The sequence below is a fragment of the Neoarius graeffei genome, chromosome 3 (genome assembly GCF_027579695.1).
Source record: "Neoarius graeffei isolate fNeoGra1 chromosome 3, fNeoGra1.pri, whole genome shotgun sequence".
NCBI lineage: Eukaryota > Metazoa > Chordata > Actinopteri > Siluriformes > Ariidae > Neoarius > Neoarius graeffei.
Window position 1 is genome coordinate 117,233,841 of NC_083571.1, and position 27,093 is coordinate 117,260,933.

The 27,093-nt window shown below is 41.0% G+C and overlaps 2 protein-coding genes across 4 annotated transcripts in view; one reads left to right on the forward strand and one right to left on the reverse strand.

Annotated features, from left to right (window-relative positions):
• Window positions 1–20,024, forward strand: part of clu (clusterin) — a 30,584-nt gene extending 10,560 nt beyond the window's left edge. Inside the window, exons 2-9 of the mRNA XM_060917981.1 lie at window positions 11,938–12,054; window positions 12,132–12,280; window positions 12,385–12,555; window positions 14,108–14,471; window positions 14,809–14,949; window positions 19,096–19,322; window positions 19,474–19,649; window positions 19,766–20,024. Of these exons, the coding sequence (XP_060773964.1) occupies window positions 11,967–12,054; window positions 12,132–12,280; window positions 12,385–12,555; window positions 14,108–14,471; window positions 14,809–14,949; window positions 19,096–19,322; window positions 19,474–19,649; window positions 19,766–19,778 (1,329 nt within the window). The 5' untranslated portion in view covers window positions 11,938–11,966 and the 3' untranslated portion in view covers window positions 19,779–20,024. The remainder of the gene's footprint in view (window positions 1–11,937; window positions 12,055–12,131; window positions 12,281–12,384; window positions 12,556–14,107; window positions 14,472–14,808; window positions 14,950–19,095; window positions 19,323–19,473; window positions 19,650–19,765) is intronic.
• Window positions 20,025–21,994: 1,970 nt separating this feature from the next.
• reps1 (RALBP1 associated Eps domain containing 1) overlaps window positions 21,995–27,093 on the reverse strand; it is a 61,170-nt gene continuing 56,071 nt past the window's right edge. For all 3 annotated transcript variants that reach the window (XM_060917980.1, XM_060917979.1, XM_060917978.1), the window contains one exon: window positions 21,995–23,541. In XM_060917980.1, coding sequence (XP_060773963.1) covers window positions 23,473–23,541 — 69 coding nt within the window. In that variant the 3' untranslated portion in view covers window positions 21,995–23,472. The remainder of the gene's footprint in view (window positions 23,542–27,093) is intronic.

Here is a 27,093-nt window from a genome sequence, read left to right on the forward strand (position 1 = left end):
ATATAGATATTTAAAAGTTATTTTCTGGATTTTCTTTTTGATATTCTGTCTCCACATGTTAGAATACACCTACCATTAAAATTACAGACTGATCAAGTCTTTCTTAGTGGGTAAACCAACAAAATCAGCAAGGGATCAAATACTTGTTTTCCCCACTGTAAAGTGCAATATCTCTCCTGCTGCCCCCCTTTTTATCCCCTTCCCCCCTCGTCTCTCTCCCCCCTTCCTCTCTTCCCCATATCTTATTCTTTTTATATTTGTATATGCAAATACTTAATGTATTTTAATTCATCTAGAAGTTTTTCTCTATTTCTTTTCTCTGTTTATCTGTAATGATGCTGCTGGACTCTTCATTTCCCTGAGGGAACCCTCCCAAAGGGATCAATAAAAGTTTTATCTAATCTAATCAATCCTTTAATACAGTCACCAACTCCATCCTGCAAGGATAATGTTTGGCAAAGCTGTTAACCAGAGTATCAATATCCAATTCCATTTCATAATGAATGTGCATAAAAGCCAAGCCAGTTCATCTTTCCTAGCCCATCCTACTGCGGCAGTATGTCTTGAGCCTCACACATTGTGATTGGGATGACCGCTAATACAGTTAAACACGTTGTACAAAGCATCATGAGAACACAGGTAATTAGGTCAGGTAAGCATCACCGCTTACCACAGGTGGTCGGATCCTGAACCATTGGTCTGTTGGTTGAGCGTGGCTATAGCCCATGTAGCCAGCTAGCGGTAAAGTAAGCAAATGCCCTGTGACCGATGCCAAGGGGTGCACATATTTGACTAATGCACATGCATCAATTGCATTGATCTGGAGCCATCCCTGCTAGGGGGTATGTTAGTGTAGATCGTACCTTTGAGGATAGAAATGGACTCCTACTGTACCCATATTTCTGACAGTGCAGCTATAAACAACCGTTCTCTCATTTTCTCTTGACGTTAATAAGATATGCATATGTACCATGTTATAGAGAGAAACTGCAACACAACACAAAGTCCTCCATCTTTTCCACTGCTCATGTTGGAAAACAAAGTAAATTTAATGTCCCTACACCCCACTTTTCTCCTTGTACAAAGCAACAATCATTATGTTGATTGACCATGTGTTTTCGAACCATAGCTGATCCAAAAGGCCACAAATTAGTGGAAAATCGATAAGATCAGCCGATTTTCAAGGAATCTGCCGAGACTGAACCGGAAGATCCTGAAGGGGTGCATGATGTCACACATGTAACAAAGATCTAGGTATCGATTTTGTTCATATGTGCAGCAGTGGTTAGACCAGTCTCAATATGGAATCATGTTTTGGAGAGGATTCTGATAGTGATTGGGATTCTTATATGTTGGATGAAGGGGCAGATGATCATCAAGGATATTCCGGAGTAAATGGTTATCTTTTCAAGCCCCCAAGACAAGAAACTGCCAGTTCACAACAGTCCCGCTCGCCGCCGATAGCACACCACCAGCAGGCCCGGCGCCAGGAACAGTTTACTAAGGGGGCAATTAGAAATCGCAAGGGGGAAAATATTTTTCATATAGTGTGTAGTAGTGATGGCGGTCTGACAACGTGTTTCAAACAATTAACTGCGCCAACCACAAAACCACGGCCCCGAAGGTTGCTTTAGTCCGGGAAAATCATGTGATATATTACCAGGGCAGTTGCGCTTTATCAGCACCCGTGCCCACCTGTTAACCCTCCCCTCCAATTTTCTCACAGACACGCATTACAACTGGAAAGATGCCAAACATAAAACAACACACACAAACCTACAGGCAAGTCCTTTACATTTAAAATACATACAAATAGCTCCGCGGCATGAAAATAAAACGTCAATGCAAGTCTAAGGTACTTGGCTCGGCGGCCAAAATCAATTTTAAAAAAATCAACAGACCCCGCGGCTGCACCAGTAATAGCCTTCCTGACTCGCACCGAGTCAACGCTAACCACTTAATCCGCGATCCCAGTTTAGGCGTGTAGGGGACTAAACACTCTGAAGTGATGAATTTTCACCCCCGCTGCATGGGGGGTGACGTCAACGACATATTCTTACGCTATTTGCGCACAAAGCGGACCATATATGAACACATGCACCAACATAAACGGAGATAAACTTAGCCTACAAAGAAAGAAAATGGATTCACAATATTGTGATTGAATTCGTTTAATTCGGAAGGGGAAAGACTACTCCCGTAAACTGACTGCATATTACAGGATATTGCAGAGACAGTGCACTTGTAAGTGTGCATGTAAAACCCCCGCTCGCACGACCCCGCCCCTTGTCCTTATCACAGGTCTGTGTGTGCGCGGCTGTGTCAGCATTTCACACACACACCCACAATAACTAGTCCCCAGTAGTTAGGATTGATACATATGTCTAAAACAGGGTTAATATTAAATTCAGGCTTTTTGAAATAATCATACCTTAATACAGTTGAATTCTACGATTGCAACGTAAGAATCATAACAACCAATCAGATTTGTTCTACCGTGCCAGTTTTAGTAGTGATTTATGTGAAATGTATTTTTGTGCAATGCTCAACCACTTAATATTTCGTATTTGAAAATGCAAATTATTAATACGTCTATAATACATTATATTTTCATAAGAAAACAAGTGATCTGAGTCTCCGTTGAGGGGGCGGGGCTGTAGCCACGAGGGGGCGATGCCCCCTTTCGCCCCCCCATGGCGCCGGGCCTGACCACCAGCCAGAGAGAACTGGAAACACAGATTGGTTTGTGGATTTTTATTCTAAATTTGTCGCTACAAAATATCAGGAAAATATTTACACATACCTCAATAAATGCAGAAATATAACCTTTAAAACTTACATTTATTCGGTGTAATTATTGAAAGAAAATATGAAGCGGGCGATAATAGGGGAATTGACGAACTGTCCAAACGTCAGGTCAAACGTCATTTAATAAATCAACTAGTTTCTTTTTGCTCCAGTAATTCCCATGTGGTCGTTCTGGTGGTGGTGAACATTTGATGAATCAGATTTATTAGTAACAGTAGGCGACATGAAATCTGCCCGCTTCATTTGCACAAACCCCACCCACTGTCGCTTTAGATTAGTGTAATTTCTCAGAAATTCATGAACTGAATGTCATGTCATATATGGATTTGAACATCCAAACACAACGCAGCACTTTCCCATCGTTATTTCTGTAAGATTCCAACAACAATACCTAATTTCAGTGAGTAAACAAGCACAGAGTGAAATGAACGGGAATGACCCAGATAATCGGGGTTCCACATGTAATGTCATGCGAGATTAGCCCTGAGGCAAGGCTGCCTTTTTCCAGGATCCGGATGCCGCGATTTATCAATAGTTTTGTGCTTGATAATAAAATAACAAATAATATTTTCCCCCTGCTTTATTAATTAATTTTGGTCATTACTAATGATTTATATTCATTTTAAAGCATTACAATAAGGCATTACATCCAGGAGAGCTGCAGACCCTCCTGGACCGGTTTTCAAGCGTTTGTGTGGCATTCAGTCTTACTATCAGCCTGAAGAAGACGAAAGTCATGCACCAAGGCTCTGAAGTCACGCCTACTCTAACCATCAGTGACTACACCCTGGAAGTCGTCCCACAGTTTACCTATCGGTTCCACCACCACTGCAAACGGATCCCTGGATGCGGAACTTGGGAAAAGAATTGGTAAAGCAGCAACAAACATGACAAAGCTTTCCTCTCGAGTGTGGGAAAATAAGAAACTGACTAGCCAGATGAAGACTGCCGTATACCGTGCCTGTATTTTGAGCACCTTGCTCTATGGCAGCAAATCATGGTCCACTTATGCAGGGCAGGAAAAGCGATTACACACTTTCCATATGAGATGTCTACGCCGTATCCTTTCGATTAAATGGACGGACAAAGTATCCAACAACGATGTACTCGAGAGATCTGGTGTCCCCTTGCTTTTCACCCTACTCAGGCAATGCAGGTTGAGGTGGCTGGGCCACGTACATCGGATGATGGACAGTCGAATCCCAAAGGACCTCCTTTACGGCAAACTGGAATATGGTTCAATAGAATAGAATAATCTTTATTGTCATTGTACTGGGGGATACAATGAAATTGAGGGTGCTCCCACAGAGCCACCATACACCAAAAAAATAAAATGTACATAAGAGACACAGAATATACAATAAAAATGTCAGGGAATAAAAACGTCAGGGAGTTAAGTATAGTCTCTCAAAATTGAGACATAAAATGTGCAATTAGCAGATAAAAGGCAATAAATATAAGGTGCTAAAACAAGAAGCGGAGGTAGATTTGTTGGTTGTTGGGATAGAGGTGTTATGCAAGTCCGTTTGTGAGAGAGTGTGTGTATATGTGTCCGTTGTTGTTGGCAGTCCTGATGGCCCATGGGAAGAAGCTGTTTGTCAGTCTGCTGGTGTGGGACTTTACTGACCTGAAGCGTCTCCCAGAGGGCAACAGATCAAACGGGGGTGGGCAGGGTGTGAGGGGTCTCCTGTGATGGCCTTGGTTCTTCTGAAGCAGCAGGATGTGGATCGTGGGTCGTCCAAAGCTTCGCTTCAGGGACATATGTAAGAGAAATATGATTGCAATCGGCCTGGCTGTTGATAACTGGGAGCTGCTTGCCGCAGATCGCACCAGATGGAAGACCAGTTGCAGCATGCCCCTTGAAGCAGGAGAGAGGAGGATAAGGAACGAGGCCATGGCGAAAAGGGAGAGAAGAAAGATGGCTAGAAATGCTCCATCAACATCGGATTTCATGTGCGTTGGCTGTGGTCGACCCTGCCGTTCAAGAATCGGGCTCTTCAGCCACAAGAAGCGGTGTCATCTCTTGCACTAAAGTCATGGACATGCGTCCGAAGACAGCCTACTAAGGCATTACATACACTTTTAAAGGAACAGCTTTATCTGAGTGTTAAAGAACTCATACTGGAGACTCCTCCAAAAAAAAATGTGAAATAAAGCCACTTTAGAGAAAGCTTTATTGACTAAACCAATCATTAGACTTGGATTATTTGAATACCTGTCATCCTGCGAATAAACGGTTACTATAGAAATGTAATCGAATAAACACATTAATATTAACCTCTGATTTAAATTACATTATGAGTGCTGCTGTTACAGAAAACAAATCAACACCTTCTGACCAATCAAGAATTCAACAGCACTGTGGTAGAAACCACGATAACATATCATCGTCTTGAACACCTCTAAGACGTGTGTGACTTGTTTTCTCAGTGCTGGGGGTTCTGCAACCAGCAGCTTGTATCGTTTGGATTTCAGTAAGCAGTGAATGCAGCGAACTTGTCTCATTCTCATCTCATTATCTGTAGCCGCTTTATCCTGTTCTACAGGGTCGCAGGCAAGCTGGAGCCTATCCCAGCTGACTACGGGCGAAAGGCGGGGTTCACCCTGGACAAGTCGCCAGGTCATCGCTTCTTATATAACCAAGCTCCCTGCATTGATCTGGCAGAAACTCAGAAGTTCTCTGTGCACCGATGCAGCATGCAGGCATTCCCTCACCATAATAGCATCATCAGTGCACACCAAGTGCCTAACTAATCCTCAACTGCTCATCAAGATGGATTGTGAACGGTGCCACAGCTTCAGAAAGGATTGTGGGTGCTGCTGTCAGCAAAAATGGTTAGAAAAATAATTCAATGTGTGCTCACATGCCCACACACAGATTAAAGGTTGATCTTCAAGACTTATTTTGTACCTGATTATGAAGCAACACAAATCCACCCTCTAATCTTTCAAATCCAATCCAGACAGAGGTCACAAGTTACTTACGACTGGCCAGTTTGGGCTGAAAATTAGTCAGAAAACAATACAAAGCAGGAGATTTATTAGATCTTACACATCATCTCAAATCACACACTGTATGCTTGACTACTTCTGGGACGGTTGGTAGAATTATAACTCAAATACAGCATGCAACTTTGCACGCCACAGAAATGACAGATCACTGTGCCCGTGCCTGAATACACTCCCCAGGAATACACACTGATTTTAAAACCCAAAATGCTTTTCCCTAAATTTTTACTGCTCATTTGTATCAGTAGTGTAGCAGTCTTACGATCCACTGCTTGAAATCACTCACGTAAATACCGACACTCATTACACGGAGATCATTCTTCACACACTTGTGTGCAAGAGAAGTAAATAATCATATTTTTCCATCACTAAAAGTAGAAAACTGTTCGCAAATCTAGATGGTTACTCTTCTCTTGCTATTAGATAGCTTTAGCTAGATAAATCTAAATACCTTCATAACACAACATTAATTAGATAAAACTTTATTAATCCCGAAGGAAATTCTTGTGCCAGAAATCACTCTAACAATACAGTATGTTAAAATACAACACAAGCTGAAAATAAACTATGTAAAATAAAAACTGTACAAAGAAATAAATGCCTAAAAAAACAGTGCCTAATAGAACAACAATAAAATAACAATAGAAATACTAGCGGTTACATAAGTGACTAAACTACCAAATTAAGATTTGGGGGGGGGAGCCAGTGCCTAGATAGTTAGCATTCTAACAAGATGATTACTGATAGATGTTTAGTACTGGCATTAGTTATTAATTAACCTGAATAGCTAGCAGATTGGTCTTTAGCTACGATTCATCTATAAAAATAACGACTAAATAATATAAAGGTATTAAATATAGCTAGGAGGCCATTACACTGAAGGATTGGCACTGAAATGGCTAAGTGCTAACTACAGCCCCAAATCATAAAAAGTCAAGACAGTATGGAAAATGCAAATAAAAAAGAAAGCGCTGATTTCTAAACTCACGTTGGCTTGTATTTCATTGCAATCGTCTGAGCCCAAGATATTTCACGTTTTGTTGCTCAACGTCATTTCATTTGTTCATATACATCCATTCCTGCGACACATTCCAAAAAAAGTTGGAATGGGGCAATGTAGGGCTAGTAATGAGCTAAAACAATTAAATAATGATGTGATTTAAAGCAGGTGATGTCAACACATGATTGTAATCATGATTTGGTACAAAATCAGTATCCAGGAAAGGCCTAGTGTTTGAGGAGTGAAGATGGGCCGAGGATCTCCAGTTTGTCAACAAATGCATGAGAAAATTATTGAAATGTTTAAAATAAAAACAAATGTTCCTCAAAGAAAGATACGAAGGGATTTGGATGTTTCACCCTCTACGGTGCACATCACCATTGAACGATTCAAGGAATCTGGAGGGATTTTGGTGTGTAAAGGACAAGGGCTCAAGCCTAATCTGAACCCCTGTGATCTCCAATCCCTCAGATCGCACTGCATCAAGAACCATCATTCATGTACAGGTGCTGGTCATATAATTAGAATATCATGAAAAAGTTGATTTCTTTCAGTAATTCCATTCAAAAAGTGAAACATGTATATTATATTCATTCATTCCACACAGACTGATATATTTCAAGTGTTTATTTCTTTTAATTTTGATGATTATAACTGACAACTAATGAAAACCCCAAATTCAGTATCTCAGAAAATTAGATTATTATGAAAAGGTTCAATATTGAAGACACCTGGTGCCACACTCTAATCAGCTAATTAACTCAAAACACCTGCAAAGGCCTTTAAATGGTCTCTCAGTGGAGTTCTGTAGGCGACACAATCATGGGGAAGACTGCTGACTTGACAGTTGTCCAAAAGATGACCATTGACACCTTGCACAAGGAGGGCAAGACACAAAAGGTCATTGCTAAAGAGGCTGGCTGTTCACAGAGCTCTGTGTCCAAGCACATTAATAGAGAGGTGAAGGGAAGGAAAAGATGTGGTAGAAAAAAGTGTACAAGCAATAGGGATAACCGCACCCTGGAGTGTGGCTTGTGAAACAAAACCCATTCAAAAACGTGGGGGAGATTCACAAAGAGTGGACTACAGCTGGAGTCAGTGCTTCAAGAACCACCACGCACAGACGTATGCAAGACACAGGTTTCAGCTGTCGCATTCCTTGTGTCAAGCCACTCTTGAACAAGAGACAGCGTCAGAAGCGTCTTGCCTGGGCTAAAGACAAAAAGGACTGGAGCTGAGTGGTCCGAAGTTATGTTCTCTGATGAAAGTAAATTTTGCATTTCCTTTGGAAATCAAGGTCCCAGAGTCTGGAGGAAGAGAGGAGAGGCACAGAATCCACGTTGCTTGAGGTCCAGCGTAAAGTTTCCACAGTCAGTGATGGTTTGGGGTGCCATGTCATCTGCTGATGTTGGTCCACTGTGTTTTCTGAGGTCCAAGGTCAACGCAGCCGTCTACCAGGAAGTTTTAGAACACTTCATGCTTCCTGCTGCTGACCAACTTTATGGAGATGCAGATTTCATTTTCCAACAGGACTTGGCACCTGCACACAGTGCCAAAGCTACCAGTACCAGGTTTATGGACCACGGTATCCCTGTTCTTAATTGGCCAGCAAACTCGCCTGACCTTAACCCCATAGAAAATCTATGGGGTATTGTGAAGAGGAAGATGCGATACGCCAGACCCAACAATGCAGAAGAGCCGAAGGCCACTATCAGAGCAACCTGGGCTCTCATAACACCTGAGCAGTGCCACAGACTGATCGACTCCATGCCACGCCGCATTGCTGCAGTAATTCAGGCAAAAGGAGCCCCAACTAAGTATTGAGTGCTGTACATGCTCATACTTTTTCAGTTGGCCAACATTTCTAAAAATCCTTTTTTTGTATTGGTCTTAAGTAATATTCTAATTTTCTGAGATACTGAATTTGGGATTTTCATTAGTTGTCAGTTATAATCATCAAAATGAAAAGAAATAAACATTTGAAATATATCAGTCTGTGTGTAATGAATGAATATAATATACAAGTTTAACTTTTTGAATGGAATTACTGAAATAAATAAACTTTTTCATGATATTCTAATTATATGACCAGCACCTGTATAGCTGATAGAACCACATGGGCTCGGGATTACTTCAGCAAACCTTTTATCAAGCTACAATATGGAGTTACATCAACAAACACCAGTTAAAACTTTACTGTGCAAAAAGGAAGCCTGATGTTAACTGTGTCCAGAAACGCTGTTGACTTCTCTGGGCTCGGAGGTGTCTGGGATGGACCATCACACAGTGGAAACGTGTATTGTGCTCAGACAAATCAGTATTACAGGTCATTTATGGAACATATGAATGCTTTGTGCTCTGCACTAAAGAGGAAAAGGACCATCCAGATTGTTAGCAGGAACAAGTCCAAAAACCAGGGTGTGTCATGGTATGGGGTTGGGTCAGTGCCCTTGCGAAAGGTAACTTACACTTCTGTGATGGAGCATTAATGCAGAAAAGTACACTGAGATTTTGGAGCAACATCTGCTACCTTCAAGACGACGTCTTTTCCAGGGAGATTTCAACACGACAGTGCAAAACCACATTCTGCTCACATTACAAAGGCGTGACTGTGGAAGAAGAGGGCGTGTCCTCTCTGTCCCCAATAGAGAATGTGTGTTGAATTTCGAAATGAAAAATGTGATGACCCTGTACTGTTGTACACATTAAGACCTGTTTGCAGGAACAACGAGACAAAGTAACACCTGAAACATTTCATCACTTGGTGTCTTCAGTCCTTAAACATATTTAAGTGTTGTAAGAAGGAACGGAAACATTATAAAGTGGGAAATACTTTACCGTCCCAACTTTCTTGAAATGTGTTTATAAAAATCACAATCAAATAATGGGGTAAGACATTAAAACAGTGTGCCGTTTTGAGTGCAATACAGGTTAAAGATTATTTACAAATAATTGTTTACAGTTTATTTTCAACATACCATCCCAACTTGTTCTGATTTGGGGTTGTATTATTACTCTATAAAATACTACATAAATAAAGGGAGTAAGTATAGCTAGTTGCTACTATGTAAGGGATAATGTCCAGCAAGATGGTCATTATTGTGGAATAAACCTTGCTAGGGTGATGTACAGTGGTGCTTGAAAGTTTGTGAACCCTTTAGAATTTTCTATATTTCTGCATAAATATGACCTAAAACATCAGATTTTCACACAAGTCCTAAAAGTAGATAAAGAGAACCCAGTTAAACAAATGAGACAAAAATATTATACTTGGTTATTTATTTATTGAGGAAAATGATCCAATATTACATATCTGTGAGTGGCAAAAGTATGTGAACCTCTAGGATTAGCAGTTAATTTGAAGGTGAAATTAGAGTCAGGTGTTTTCAATCAATGGGATGACAATCAGGTGTGAGTGGGCACCCTGTTTTATTTAAAGAACAGGGATCTATCAAAGTCTGATCTTCACAACACATGTTTGTGGAAGTGTATCATGGCACGAACAAAGGAGATTTCTGAGGAGCTCAGAAAAAGCATTGTTGATGCTCAACAGGCTGGAAAAGGTTACAAAACCATCTCTAAAGAGTTTGGACTCCACCAATCCACAGTCAGACAGATTGTGTACAAATGGAGGAAAGTCAAGACCACTGTTACCCTCCCCAGGAGTGGTCGACCAACAAAGATCACTCCGAGAGCCAGGCGTGTAATAGTCAGCGAGGTCACAAAGGACCCCAGGGTAACTTCTGAGCAACTGAAGGCTTTTCTCACATTGGCTGATGTTAATGTTCATGAGTCCACCATCAGGAGAACACTGAACAACAATGGTGTGCATGGCAGGGTTGCAAGGAGAAAGCCACTGCTCTCCAAAAAGAACATTACTGCTCATCTGCAGTTTGCTGAACATCATGTGGACAAGCCAGAAGGCTATTGGAAAAATGTTTTGTGGATGGATGAGACCAAAATAGAACTTTTTGGTTTAAATGAGAAGCGTTATGTTTGTAGAAAGGAAAACACTTCATTCCAGCATAAGAACCTTATCCCATCTGTGAAACATGGTGGTGGTAGTATCATGGTTTGGGCCTGTTTTGCTGCATCTGGGCCAGGACGGCTTGCCATCATTGATGGAACAATGAATTCTGAATTATACCACTGAATTCTAAAGGAAAATGTCAGGACATCTGTCCATGAACTGAATCTCAAGAGAAGGTGGGTCCATGCAGCAAGACAATGACCCTAAGCACACAAGTCGTTCTACCAAAGAATGGTTAAAGAAGAATAAAGTTAATGTTTTGGAATGGCCAAGTCAAAGTCCTGACCTTAATCCAATTGAAATGTTGTGGAAGGACCTGAAGCGAGCAGTTCATGTGAGGAAACCCACCAACATCCCAGAGTTGAAGCTGTTCTGTATGGAGGAACGGGCTAAAATTCCTCCAAGCCGGTGTGCAGGACTGATCAACAGTTACTGCAAACGTTTAGTTGCAGTTATTGCTGCACAAGGGGGTCACACCAGATACTGAAAGCAAAGGTTCACATACTTTTGCCACTCACAGATATGTAATATTGGATCATTTTCCCCAATAAATAAATGACCAAGTATAATATTTTTGTCTCATTTGTTTAACTGGGTTCTCTTTATCTACTTTTAGGACTTGTGTGAAAATCTGATGTTGTTTTAGGTCATATTTATGCAGAAATATAGAAAATTCTAAAGGGTTCACAAACTTTCAAGCACCACTGTAGGACTCCAACATGAAGTGGAGAGGTCTTGAATCACCCTGAAGGGGTTTATTTCTCAATAATGACCATCTCATTGTACATTATCCCTTATTACATGACTACTTACGAAATAAATCCATATTTTGAGAAAGTATTGATTTAAAAATTATTTTTTTGGTCCAAACCAATGGTGTGTTACACAGACCGTAGAATGCCGTAATTGACTAATCAGAATATAAGGTATTAAAAATGAAGTGTTGTCACTGAAGCGGCTAAATACCTAGCTAGGTTCAGTAACAAGTTGCATTGTAGTTTCCTGTGTTCATGATATATACTGGTTTGATCTTGTGTCAGAGATCACATGTCCAAGGAAGTCACATTACATCCATCTCTCCTACCTTTAGCGTGTTTCCTGCACCTGAACTCGCTGAAGATGAGGGTGTGTTGGTCTTTGTTGGGCCTTTCGCTCCTCTACATCTCCGCTGAGTGTCTGCTTTCCCCCTCCAATGACGACCTTAACCGTGAGTATTACAGAAGTCCTCTCAATGCAGTTAAAATAGAGATCAGCCAGCGCTTAATGGTAGCTGTGCATCTACAGAGATCTCTCAGCTCGGAGAGAAATATGTGGATGAGGAAATCGAAAACGCCATTAACGGCGTCAAGGAGATGAAGACCGTGATGGAGAAATCGGAAAAAGATCACAAGAAGTTCCTGTCATCACTGGAGGAAACCAAGAAGCAGAAAGAGGTTAGAGATGATGTTCAGAATCACTGATTTTTTTTTTCCCCTCAGTGAGGACTAACAGTTTGGAAGTGTGTTAGAACTCACCTTAGACCTTCCCTGTGTATTAGGACGCTTTGAAGGTCGCACAGGAGATGGAGGAGAAGCTGAACGCGGAGCAGTCAGTGTGTAACGAAACCACACAGGCCCTGTGGGAGGAGTGTAAGCCGTGCCTGAGGAACGTGTGTGTTAAATTTTACTCTCGCACCTGCAGCAGCGGCTCCGGCCTGGTGGGTCGACAGGTGAGCTCTGAAATTCACAGCGGTCATGCTGCGTTCGGGGGCTAACTGGAATATTGTACTTGTCAGATTGTGTATTAGTATAAACATGCAGGTGATTACAAAAAAATCATGATCGAAAAATTCAGACTATTTCTCGATAATCACCTCGAGCGACTCGGCAAAACGGCAGCTAATCGCTTCGTCACTATAAGTGAGGAAGAATTAGAAATGATGAAAGAAAATTCTGTTCCTGATTGGCTGGCTTTTTCTGTGGTCTATCAGATATATTCCATTCAGCGAGCATGATACTGAACGAGTCGAAGACAAGTAGCTGAATGGAATACATCTGATAGACCACAAAAAAAATAGCCAGACAATATTATTATTATACATACACATTCTTTCGGGTGTTCAACGCGTCTTTCTCTTTCAAAATGGTCTCAAAATCTTCCGTATTTAATGAAGCAAACTTGGCAGCCATGTTTGTTTATTTACAAATTGTCACAGTCACTCACTAGTGCAGAAGTTTTATGTCTCCGATGTATGACATGTCTTGACAACCATGCAATATCGTAAACCATATTCAACGCTCAATGATGTAATGCACGTAGGATAAGCGATATGCTAACAATATTGCATGCTATCAAACCAAATGAATGAAACCCACTAGAAGGGAATAGAACACGTTTTTATTCCATCTAAAAAGTGTCCTGTATGGATAATAATCACAGATATTCATTTCACCTTCAGCGAATAATTGTTAAATATAACATAAAACCATTACACATTATACTGTATAATTTATATACATTAGTAATATATTTAAGTGATAGAAACCAGAAGGCACCATTTCATTAAACATTAAGTTTTTAAAGCATTTTTGAATAAAAATGCTGTAATTGATAATATACCATATTTATGTACTAATAGTAACTTATAACATTCTTGAACACTTTAAAACAATTGCTTTAAAGACCATGTTTTATTTCTCTTACATGACAGCAAAATACAAATGATTATATTTTTATTAATTGAGCAACATGTAATTTTTTGTCCATTTATAGTTGCATTTAAAGCTGTGGAATGGACATTAGACAAAGTTACTTCCTGTTATCACTTACATTATAGCAGCTATAAACGGTTATTCCCTCACTAGCCTATTTTCCCCCCTTTCTTGAAGCGAGTAAGACAACAAAAAGTTTGTCATGTTACCCAGAAACCACAAAGTCCTGAAGACTTTTCTGAAGCAGGAAACTTACTGAAATTTTACAAAAAGTGATGATACTGCAGACTCCTTCCATAAATCCATAAATGTTAAATGAGCATCTTACAAAAAAAAAAAAAATCCACATCAGTTTAAAATACTTTTATCATCAGGCTTGGACTATCCGTCCCTGCGCAAGATGTTACTATAGAAACAATTTGTGATTTGTCTTGCAAACTGTCAGAGCTGCGGTTATAGAAATCACCACCTTCTGACCAAAACCAAGACTTCACCAGTGCCGTGTCTGTTCTATAAAACTGAACACGATGGAACTCAAAACCATATTTTTGTGTGCTCCTCCTGTCTCAGCTAGAGGAGTTCCTGAACCGGTCCTCACCTTTCTCCATCTGGATCAACGGTCAGAACATTGAGACTTTGGAGAAAGAGGACCACCAACAGAGGCAGCACTTCCAGGATTTGGAGAGACGCTACACTGATGTGGCTGACGGTGTGGACAGCATCTTTGTGGACAGCATGAGAGTATTTGACCACATGCGCTCCCTGCACCAGCCCAGCTGGTTCCACAGACCCTCCCGTATCTACAGGTCCCTCTTCCATGACCCACATTTCCCTGGTTTTCACAGCATGTTCCAGCCCATGATGCAGATGACACAAGATGTCTTTGGATCGTTTGGGTCACACACGGGTGGTGATTTGAACTTTCCCTCTGAAGGTAAACAAACAAACAAACAAACTCGAATGGTACTGCATTAGTGTGAATTTATTACTCCCTTCTGCGTTGAATTAAAGTCTCACTGTGTGTGAAATAAAATGCAGTACAGAGACACGATACTATATTCATCAGTCACATCACAGCAAACAAGGGTGTGTCCCAAACCATATCAACTCTACGGGTTATGCATCATTAAGTTGCACTGCATTATGGGAATTCTGTACATGTAAGGCTATTTATTGCCAAGCACTCATGACTTTTCCAGATACATTGAAGGAGGTCTTGTTTTGGATGTTATTTATAATGTCCATCCTTTGCGTCTGCTGTTTTCTGACAGATGGCAGCGTAAACGAAGACGTTATTGTAACCAAGCCGTTTGGGAATGATAAGATGACCTGCCGGGAGATCCGCCGCAACTCTGCCGGCTGCGTCAAACTCCGAGAGGAGTGCGAGAAGTGCAAGGAGATCCAACACATTGGTGAGCACAGTGTTCGATTACATAGAACTTTATTGATCCCTTTGGGATCCCTCGGGGAAATTAAAATTCCAGTAGCATCATTATAGGATGAACGGAGAATAGAATAGAAAAAAAAAAAAAGAGAGAACTTCTAGATAAATTAAGTCTTTAGAAAACTTCTAGATAAATTAAGTATTTACATATACAAATATAAAAAGAATAAGATATGGAGGAGAGAGAGGAGGGGAGAAAGGAAAGGGGGGGCGGCAGGAGAGTTATTGCACTTTATATTGCACATTGTCCGGTATTGCTTATTGTTAGGCTAGGCTGCTGCTCCTTCCCGTCCTCTGTCCTCCTGTTCCCCCTCCTCCCCCCCAGAGAGGAGCTGTACAGTCTGATGGCGTGAGGGATAAAGGAGTTTTTGAGTCTGTTCATCCTGCACTTGGGAAGGAGCATTCTGTCACTGAACAGGCTCCTCTGGTTGCTGATGACGGTGTGCAGAGGGCGACTGGCATCGTCCATGATGTTCAGTAGTTTGTCCATAGACCTCTTCTCTGCCACCGTCACCAGAGAGTCCAGCTTCATGCTGACCACAGAGCCGGCCCGCCTGATCAGGAGCACATTATACTCGGGACATTACCAAAATGTCTCCTCTATTTAAAAAAAAAAATTATTTTATCTTACTGTATTCTTTTTCTCTGATTTATAGCATGCTAAGCTGCCGTTCATGTATACAACAGGCCACATAAATGTGATAAAACTAAAGTTGAATAAATCAGAGGTATTCAAACTGTGGGGGCATACCTACATTACCTACCAAATTCCACAACTGGTTCTTTTATTTGCATTTGAATCTAAAAGAAATAATCAGTTTTAATTTTCTGAACTTTGATCTTTGACCTTTATTTCAGCTGGATGTCATTTATAAATAACTTTAACCCATAAACCTTTTTTAATTTACTGTACAACGCTCACCCAAACTCCTGTTATTACGTTAAAGATGAATATATAAAAGACCTTAAAAGTGAAATAAAATACAATAATGCTTTCAATGTTTTTGACATTTTCTATTCTGGAATAATTTTTTGTTTAAAAAAAAGTAATCAGGTTTATAAACAAGTGATTAAGCAAACGTGCAAAAACGTTCAAGTTTGTTACTTTAAATGCATCATCATGAAAACTTTTCAATTTCAAATCATGAAACCATAAGTATACAGAAACATGAAATAAGTATACAGGTATATGCCAGTTAACTATTCGGGATGCTACTGAAAATACGTGGGCTGAAATTTATTTTTTAAAAACAAACAAACAGCAGCACTCTCAGGGCAGGATGGGGATAAAATTAAGACTCGTTTACACCAGAATGAAGTGTACAAGAGTGCTCCACTTTTCATTTTAAGCTCTCAAAAGCATGTGTGGGGATGTCCAGAATAATAAAATCAGTAACATGCCTTACACATCTGTAGCCAGTGGTGACATACAAGCAGAAACATCTGCTCAGATGTGTTTACAGCAGTAAATCACAGCAGCAGTGGCTCATCATGTCCCTATAAGTAATGAAGCTATTTGTTTAACTCCATTACCAGTAGCAAGGTGGTAGCATTGCTCCATTTTAAATCAGATAGCTTAGATTGGCTCAAATAAGGAACAAAACATTACAGAGCATGCTGTAAGAGGAAGTTAATCATCAGTGCCCCACTGCAAAGATTATTTTCCAATAGTAGCACGGCCCATGTGTCATAACACAGGACTCTTGGACTACCTCAATTTCCCCAACACTTATTAAAAAAAAAAAAAAACACCTTTTTACGTTTTTTTTTTTAACCCAGTCACTGGGGTTGCACAAGCCAATATAAGTGATGGATGGGAGACGCCACTCCTACCCAACACCAGCTACAGAAAGACATGTCGCCTGAGGAGACTCAATAATAATAATAATAATAATAATTAGGGTGGCACGGTGGTGTAGTGGTTAGCGCTGTCACCTCACAGCAAGAAGGTCCTGGGTTCGAGCTCCGGGGCCGGCGAGGGCCTTTCTGTGCGGAGTTTGCATGTTCTCCCCGTGTCCGCGTGGGTTTCCTCCGGGTGCTCCGGTTTCCCCCACAGTCCAAAGACATGCAGGTTAGGTTAACTGGTGACTCTAAATTGAGCGTAGGTGTGAATGTGAGTGTGAATGGTTGTCTGTGTCTATGTGTCAGCCCTGTGATGACCTGGCGACTTGTCCAGGGTGTACCCCGCCTTTCGCCCGTAGTCAGCTGGGATAGGCTCCAGCTCGCCTGCGACCCTGTAGAACAGGATAAAGCGGCTAGAGATAATGAGATGAATAATAATTATTAGTTTTTAAAAAGAGCGGCATATCATACTTTAACAATTATTTGCTGAAGGCGAGGTGAATATCTGTGAATAACTGCAACAAAGTCGAGGTTATTATTTAAATAATATTGTCTGGCTTTTTTCATGGTCCATCAGATATATTCCATTCAGCGAGCATGATGCTGAACAAGTCGAAGATGAGTAGCTGAATGGAATATATCTGATAGACCATGAAAAAAAAGCCATTATTATAATAATACATACACATTCCTTTCGGGTGTTCAACACATCTTTCTCTTTCAAAATTGTCTCAAGATCTTCCGTATTTAATGAAGCAAACCTGGCGGCCATGTTTGTTTATTTACAAATTGTCACAGTCGCTCACTAGCACAAAAGTTTCATGTCTTCGATGTGTGATGTCATGTCTTGACACCCACACAATATCGTAAACCATGTTCAACACTCATTCTCTACTGGGTAGTGATGTAATACACGTAGGATAAACAATATTGCATGCTATCAAACCAAATGAATGAAACCTGCTAGAAGGGAATAGAACACATTTTTATTCCATCAAAAGTGTGTCCTGTATGTAGAACAATCACGGATATTCACCAAGCCTGAGGCAGGTCATTGTTTTAGTATAAATAGACAGGTGATTGTTTTTTAAAACAGTCATATTCAGAAAAGACAGTCACTTATTTCAAACTTCAAAAGCAGCATGATGCAGACTCGTCACCCATCTATGCAGAGTCACAAAGTACTTTGTTTTGAAATCGATGAAATGACTCAATTCCACCTTACCTTTGAATAGTTTGTGACCAAACTCCATCGCATCTTTAGTGCTTTTTGGAACAGCATTTTCTTTCACCATTTGTAATCCTTCACTTACGGTGACGAAGCGATTGGCCGCCGTTTTGCCGAGTCAATTGAAGCGATATAGTCCAAATTTCTTGACAATAAATCGAGAAAATTAATCGATTTTCTGTAAATCACCTGCGTATTTATACTAAATCTATTTATGTTTAATGGTGAACATCTTTTTCACTTGTCATAACAGGGATTTGTCTTCTGTCATAGAAAATGAAAACACTTTTGAGCAATCAGAATAGAGAATTTGAAAGTGGTGTGGTAAGGCCGTTTTATCAGCTGTGTAGTAGTGCACTGAAAATGCTATACCTCGTAGCTTAGGGTTTTCTGTTGAAGTGCAATATCATTACTTTAGAGATATGTTAGATATGCTGAGGAATGATTTTCAAAGCCTACCATGTAAAGTCAGTCATAATTACTTTAAAACCTGCTTTATAGTAAGAATTTCCTTCTAGACAGTGCAGTTCTGTATCATCTTGTTTAGATGAGGCAGCAAAAACTGCAACGCTGTTTTTCAGTTGAAGCAAAAAACCTCGCGCTTCAACAGCCAATAAAACCTCTATTATCAACTACTACGACTTCCTGCTTACACCACACCACCATGTTTGTTTGATGATAAGCGTGCCTTGCAGGCAGCCCCAGGTTCGTTTGTGGTTATTGGCATGAGCACTGCTGATGAAGCATAAAGCAGACTTAAGATGGTCTCGTCTTACGCTCTCGTTAGCTATCTGCACTTCCGGGTGCTGGGTTTTCTTCATTCTGACAGGAAACCAAATGATCTTTATCTGACTAAGCTGGTCATCTGCAGCAAACAGTTGATTCTTTCAAAAGAAAGACTGACAGCACTGAGAAAACCAAGTTTTTCCCATGCTTAGTGATGAAACCTACCAGTTGCTCATCACCGCCCTAATGCTGATGGTCCAGGTTCTACTAGCCCAGTGCTACTACCCCATGACTTTTTTTTTGTGTGTGTGTGTGCAGATTGTTCTGGAAAGAAGCCTCTGGAAGGTCCACTGAAAAAAGACCTGGAACAGGCTCTGGCTTTGGCTGAGAGATTCACAAAGGAGTACAACAACCTCCTGAGGCACTTCGAGGAGGAGATGCTCAACACCTCGAACCTGCTGGACATGCTGAGGAAGCAGTTCAGCTGGGTGTCCTCGCTTGCCAACCACACAACCAGTAACGATGGCATCTTTAAAATCCAAACAGTGAGTCCTGACATCAGTGCCACCTTACTCGCATGCATTCTTAATTTCCCTGAGGGAACCCTCCCAAAAGGATCAATAAAGTTCTATCTAATCTAATTCAGACACAATCGGTGAGCTCATCTATGTAACGCCATATTCTGCTTTCACAAAGGTCATCTGTAAGGACCCGGAGACTCCAGAGAAGCCAGGGGACACCAACGTATCTGTCAAACTGTTTGACGAGCCAGAAATGAGCTTCAGCGTGCCAGGAGACATCCCTTGGACTGACCCGAAGTTCTCAGAGGTGGTGGCAAAGGAGGCTCTGGATCGCTACAAACAGAACACTGTGTGGGTATTTAAGACGCTGTTCTGGAAAATTATTCCCTTGAAACTTAAATCAGCTGCATTAACTTTACTCAATTGTTGTATTTACTACAAAATCTGTTTTTTTTGTTTAATTACAGTCTTGCCAAGTAATCGTGGAGACCAGGTGGAGTCGACCCAACAAACATCATTACAGAAATCCTGCATTTATCTCAACTACTTAGCTGTTGTACTACTTAGCTGGATGTTCTTTATATCTAGCATAACTCCTGCTGTATGATCCTGACCTAGGCATCAAAAAGATCCTCAGGCATCTGTGTGACAATAAAAAAGTGCTTCCAGTTTCCCTGTAATAACCAACTGCACACTGCAAAACGGATAATAAAACGTACAAATAAACCCAATGTTTCCCCTTTATATGTAAATCAATAAATGAGGAATAAACAGAGTAAACAAGTCATAACCTTGGTTTCCTGAACAGGCAACTCTGGTGGAATTTGGGAAATGGTGGTATTTGAGAGGTCAGCAGTGAAGGTTCTGAACCAGAAGGCTCTCTTTCAGGTCAAATCTCAGCACTGGTAAAGAACTACTCCAGTGTTTCACACACATCTGCAATATTTCTGGACAGAGGACAGGGAACCAGTTGCTCTTACATTCTCCTGATGTGTCCTCCAACCCTGAGGTTTGTTTATGGCACAAACAGATTGAGGAGGAAAGGAAAAAGAATAATAAAAAAAGTGCCGTTTTCTGGGAATGAATCAAAAGAAAAAAAGATCAACTGTGAGCTCCTGCTCGCTTACGCATCCCCCGCTCTCGCTTATATCAGAACGCAAGCGATCGAAGGAACAGGACTCTTATTGTGAAACAAGTAAGTAAAGAGCAGCGTCTCTCCCAGGGATTTCAAACAGCATCTTGCTAAACTCTCATTCTGAAACAGCGTTTTGCTTCTTGAAACAACGTCAAAATCCTAGCCTGGGCCCGCCCATCCTAAGCGTGACGCAACACGAGGGCCTGTTGCGAGCTGAGTCTGGCCAGGCAAGCTATCTACAGCTCTTCCATGCTCCCGAAAAATCGGGAGCCAATCAACTTTGAGCATCTCCAACGGCCCTGGGTAGAGGTGTGTTCAAGGCACTGACGTAGTAGAACTGCGACCGGAAGCCATAGATTATTTACAGAATCTATGCCGGAAGCACTTCATTCACGCTTCCGCATCTATTACGCATAGATGCTGTATTGAAAGCATTCAACGGGAAGTTCTCATTGAAAACAGAGCAAAGAGCAGCCCTGGAGGTATTTATTGAAAGGAAGGACGTTTTCACCTTGCTCCCGACCGGCTTCAGTAAGAGTTTAATCTACCAGTTAGCCCCGTCGTGTCACATACGTCAGAGGAAAGAGTGATGTGATTGGTTTAAGCTTCGTCACAGCCTTTTCTGGCTTCGACCAGTAGCAAACTGAGGCATTTCAGGGAGGCGGGTCAACCACGGGCTCTGGGAAACGGTTGGGCTTAATATCTTGGCCAGACCAATAGCTCAGAGAGCTTTGCAGTCACGTTAGCCAGGCTATCAAAATCCACCCTACATTGTCGGTAAACAGGAAGTCAATGTGTGACAGACCTGAAAACAGTAAACATGATCTAGAACCCCAAGCTGAAGCTCAGTACCAAGTGGCTATGATTTGTGGTTGCTGAGAAAAGGGGTGTTTCGGACAGAGGTAAACCAGTATAACCCCTCCTTCGGAGCGGGGGTATACAATTAGTTCTCAAACACAGCACATATAAACCAGATATTCTGGCCTGTCTGTGGCATCAGTCATAAAGCAGACATGTCAAATATACAGTCAGTGGTCTTGGACCAGTTGAATTAGTTACTAAATCCAACCCACCAAATGAATTTAAAGTATGTGGTCTAAATTAATATCATCTTGTGGACTGAAATCTCTTATTCCACTAGGGGGCAAAATAAAGCAATAAACTGTCAATTACGAAAAGGAATGAATTTATGGGCTGTATTGCTATGAGCGTGAATACTTATGCAATCAACTTTATTTGTAAATAATTCTACAAGTGTTAAAGTTATGGGCTAATTTGTATACATTCATGACATACAGGCCATTTTTCATATTGTGTTTTGAAATGATTTCCTTTCCAAAGGCAGGCTGCACTGTGTATTTCACCATGAAATCAGAGCGCGCGCACACAATTCTGATGATCTTTGGACAGACAAAGATGAGACATAAGAAAAATTAAGCACATGATAATTGCATCTGCAGTTTTACTTGTATCTGCATTGAGCTAATGTAAATCCAACATGCTGCTAAATAAAAGCACAGCAAAACCTGAATGTATTTGAAATTCATGACAAAGGAAAAAGTTATTAAAATATTGTGCCGTTTTTATTTTGTGTAAAAATCACACAGCTGCTAGTTCATTCTGCAGAGATACATCCATGCAGTTAAACATCTATGATCCCACAGCCATAATCTAAGCAATTAAATAGAATATTTGCTATTAGTCAGCAATTAATGCAAATTTACATACAAGATCAAAAGGTGTGTATCATACAATATACAACAAACCCCTTATACAGTACATCGACCTGAACAGCAGGAGGAAGGGGGGGAGCTCACCTTGAGTCAACATGGGGGGAGGAGGGAGGGAGGGAGGGAGGGAGAGAGATTAGTGTAAAAACCTGAATGAAAGGAGTAAGGCTTCAGGGACAGGGAAGAGGAAAGAAGGAAAGGGGGGGGGACTAACCCAACAATTAAGACATTAAGTTTGCGCAAGAATGTAGAACTCTAGTACTAGTTAAGGTAACAGATGCACAAATGAAGTGGTTCGATTTTTAAGAGCCGTTTTAGATCAAATAAGAACAGGAACAACATGCAAAAAGTGTTACAGGGTAAAATACAGACAAACAAGAGTAAAAGGGGAAGAAAGTGCAGTTTCAGGTCTCTTTTTTTTTTTCTGATTGAACAGGAAAACGTGATTCTGAAGCAGGACTCACTCAGGTTCTCTGCCATACAGGAAATACTCTTTAGAAAGAAAAGATCTGTTCTGCAGGATCAATGACTGTACAAGGTAGGAAAACATTATACCACAGATGTTAAAAGAAGAAAACAGAGCGGTCTTTGACACATTATTCCAGTGTTTCTCAACTTCACTCCTGGTGGCACTTTACTCCGTGCGAACACACTTCATCTTCATTATCATGCGCCGATCAGGTGTGATGGATGTGCAGAGCAGTGACCCTCAGGACCAGAGCTGAGAAACTCTGTATTATGCCATATATTTATAACCATCACTCACACACACACACACACACACACACACAAACACATATATTGGCCAATGGCCTGTTAGGGAGCTTACAAGAAACATGAACGAGTGCCTAGCAGTCATTCGTGAATGTACTTCTGAAACAGAGCATGATCTCTCCCAACAGCAAAAATAAAAATAAAATCAGTCCTCCCCTGCGCTCGCGTGATTATCAGGCCAGAACCACTGGATAATCATTACCTCCCCATCATCTTCAGTGTGATTCAAAAACCACATAGCTACTCCCCATAACAGCAGTGCTAACCATGTGCTGCACAAGCAGAGGACTGACATTTATATTCAACTCACACTCTGTTTCATCAAAGTGCCAAAATGTTATAGATCCCTACCCCCGGCTGTGAGGACAGCCTGTCTATCAGAGCAGGATGGGGTGTGAGTGTGTTATGGAGGAAGCAGCAGTGTCTTTCCTCATGCAGCCAGATGAGCAGCAGGAAAAGGGCTGACATGAGCATCCTCCCGGAGGATCTGCCCGACCTTTCCTGTCACTCTCCACAGCTCTTCCTTCACACACGCTTACAAATGGGAAAAAGGTCTCAGCTGCTCCAGTTGTACTTCCAACGATATTCTCTCCTCTAGCAAGTCCTGGGAGTGGGGGATAGAGGAGGAAGAGAAAAAAAAAAAATTGATGTTGAGTAAATTGGTCATGGCCATCATCCATCCATAGCCACTTTTCCTGTACAGGGGGTTCACCCTGGACAAGTCGCCAGATCATCACACAGTCATTCACACACATTCACACCTACAGTCAATTTAGAGCCACCAGTTAACCTAACCTGCATGTCTTTGGACTGTGGGGGAAACCGGAGCACCCGGAGGAAACCCACACAGACACGGGGAGAACATGCAAACTCTGCACAGAAAGGCCCAAAAACTCGAACCCAGAACCTTCTTGCTGTGAGGGGACAGTGCTAACCACTACACCACCGTGCTGCCAGCCATCTAACCCTTTAGTATCAATGTCATACGATATATGTTGAATAAGTTTCTGAGTAGGAATTCCAAGTTGATGCTGCATTTTCATGGTCAGAGGTCTGAAATTCCAAGCTCTGGAGGTTTAATCAAATGTGATTATTGGACACTTCTGAATTTTACTCAAACTCACAAAAGCATCCTGAACCCTGTTTAGCATACAACAGTAAATAAAGCACCACTTTTTTTATTAATACGATGATTGTTGTTTGTGCTTTAATCATCAATCCTCAGGAAAGAGGCATGAGTTGGTTAAAACACAACGCAGACCAAAACACTGCCGTCAAGTTTGGTAAATACATAATGAATGTTCAAGTTATTACTCATATCATGATGATGATCTGGCTTGTTGCTAGTGTATGAGATTTTAGTGCTTGAACAGAGTGAATAAAAGACTAGCATTAAAAAAAGGACTGCATCTTTCACCCATTTTGTAGCTTAAACAAGCACAGAATGAAAATACTCCCACTTCCAAGGGGAGTCAAACAGCAAAAGTGCTCGGCGAAAGCATTATTTTTCTCACCCTATTTTAGAAATCAACAAGGGAAAATTATGTTTAAGTTTGATTATATTTATAAAAAAAAAAAAGTTAAATTCTGCAAGGACGAAATGCCTCAAATAAGTCAGGAATAATGTGACACTGTGCACTTACAAAAAAAAAAAAAAAAACTGCCTATAAATGAGAACCATCTCTTAACAAAAAAGCTATACATCAATTTTGCATTGTTAAACTTTTTTTTCCTTTTTTAAATAAACCCACTGATTAGTCTGCAGGTTCTGTGGTGGGTTTGCTGTACAAGTCCCTGTGTATGCGCTGTTGCTATAGAAACATTAAAACAAGTGCATTAATATATACACATCATTCAAGTTACAGCTGAAACTACTGTCAGAGCCATGCAAAAAAATAATGCAATCAGATTTGAGAAGTGATAGAAGTGCTGTATATAATAATATAATATACAGCCTGCATCTTATCTTGCTTTTCTCTCATATAGTACCAGTCAAAAGTCTGGACACACATAATTCAATGGTTTGTCTATTTTTATGAATTAACAAGAGTGCTCTGACAGCACATCTTTTGGCCATATTGCATGAAATTCCTCCAAAAATTATGAGGGAAGTTGATTTCAGAAAGCAAGCACATCTTGATGAAATTGCCAAAGTACAAGTCTGTTAATAATCATCAAGGGCATAACTTTGGTAAAATTTGCCCAAATTAAACGAAATTTCAATATGCATATAACCATCATATAACAAAGCCTTTTGCCAAGTTTGGTGAAATTCCTCCACAAATTGTGAGAGGAGTTGATTTCAGAAGACCGTCCACCCTCATTAAATTGTCAAAAGTACAAGTTATTTAATCAAGGGTCAAAACTCTGGTAAAATTTTCACAAAATTTAAATCGCAATATGCGTATTACCGTCATATAACAAGGCCTTTTGCCAAGCTTCGAGAAATTTGTCCAAAAATTGTGAGAGGAGTTGATGTCAGAAGGCGAGCAGTACAAGGTTGTTAATCAAGGGCCACAACTCTGGTAAAAACGTGACCGAATTGAACAATATGCGTACTACCGACATACAACAACACCTTTTGCCAAATTTAGTGAAATTCCTCCAAAAATTGAGGGAGGAGTTGATTTCAGAAGGGAAAAAAAAAACAACATGAAATTGTCAAATTATTTTGTTAATCAAGGGCTGCAACTCTGGTAAAATGTGACCGAATTTAACGAAATTACAATATGCATAGTAACAACATATAACAAAGAATCCTGCCAAGTTTCATGAAATTCCTCCAAAAATTGAGAGGGGAGTTGATTTCAGAAGGTGAGCACCCTTCCTGGGACAGATGGACATTGCCACGACACAATCCCCCTTTCGGACCTTTGGCCAATGGGGGATATTTATAATTAAAAAAAAAAAAAAACCTTCATGTCTGACAGACTGTCATTTCTCTTTAATTAGCTGAACACTTCTTGACATAATACGGAATACTACAGTTGTGGAACAGGGCTATTTACTATATTTATTATTTACCATTTGATCTCAAACACATTAAGGAGGCAAGAAATTCCACTAATTAATGAGGCACGTGGGCGGCACGGTGGTGCAGTGATTAGCGCTGTCCCCTCACAACAAGAAGGTTCTGGGTTTGAACCTCAGTTCCAACAGAGGCCTGTCTGGAGTTTCCTCTGGGTGCTCCGGTTTCCTCCCACAGTTCAAAAAGACATGCAGATCAAGTAAAATACCCAGCCACTGGGGTTGAACAAGCCAGTGCATACTTAATGCTGGTCCCAAGGCCGGATAGGTTGGGGAGGGTTGTGTCAGGAAGGGAATCTGGTGTAGAAACCTATGCCAAATCAAACATGCAGATCACGATGATACGCTACGGCGACCCGTAGCAGGAGCAGCCAAAAGAACAACTACTTTTGACAACTTGCGTTAACTGAAAAGCATTCCTGGTGACTACCAACAGTGTGCACAGCATCATCACGGTAAATGGTGGCTACTTCAAAGAATCTAAAATATGAAACTTTAACACTTTTGTTTACCCCAGAATTCCATCTCTGTTCCAGATGTTATTTCATAGTTTTGATGTCTTCAGTATTGTTCTACAATGTAGAAAATACAGAAAAACCTATGAATGAGTAGGGGTGTACAAACTTTAGATTGGTACTGTATGTGATCACTTTGGAAGTCTCATCTCATTATCTCTAGCCGCTTTATCCTGTTCTACAGGGTTGCAGGCGAGCTGGAGCCTATCCCAGCTGACTACGGGCGAAAGGCGGGGTACACCCTGGACAAGTCGCCAGGTCATCACAGGGCTGACACATAGACACAGACAACCATTCACACTCACATTCACACCTACGCTCAATTTAGAGTCACCAGTTAACCTAACCTGCATGCCTTTGGACTGTGGGGGAAACCGGAGCACCCGGAGGAAACCCACGCGGACACGGGGAGAACATGCAAACTCCGCACAGAAAGGCCCTCGCCGGCCACGGGGCTCGAACCCGGACCTTCTTGCTGTGACGTGACAGCTGCACTAACCACTACACCACCGTGCCACCCTGTTAGCTTTCTATTTTGTGCAATTAATCTTTCACACAGTGCTTAAAATGAGACCTTTCTATTCTCGTCTCCATTTCTCTCTAAAATCACTGCC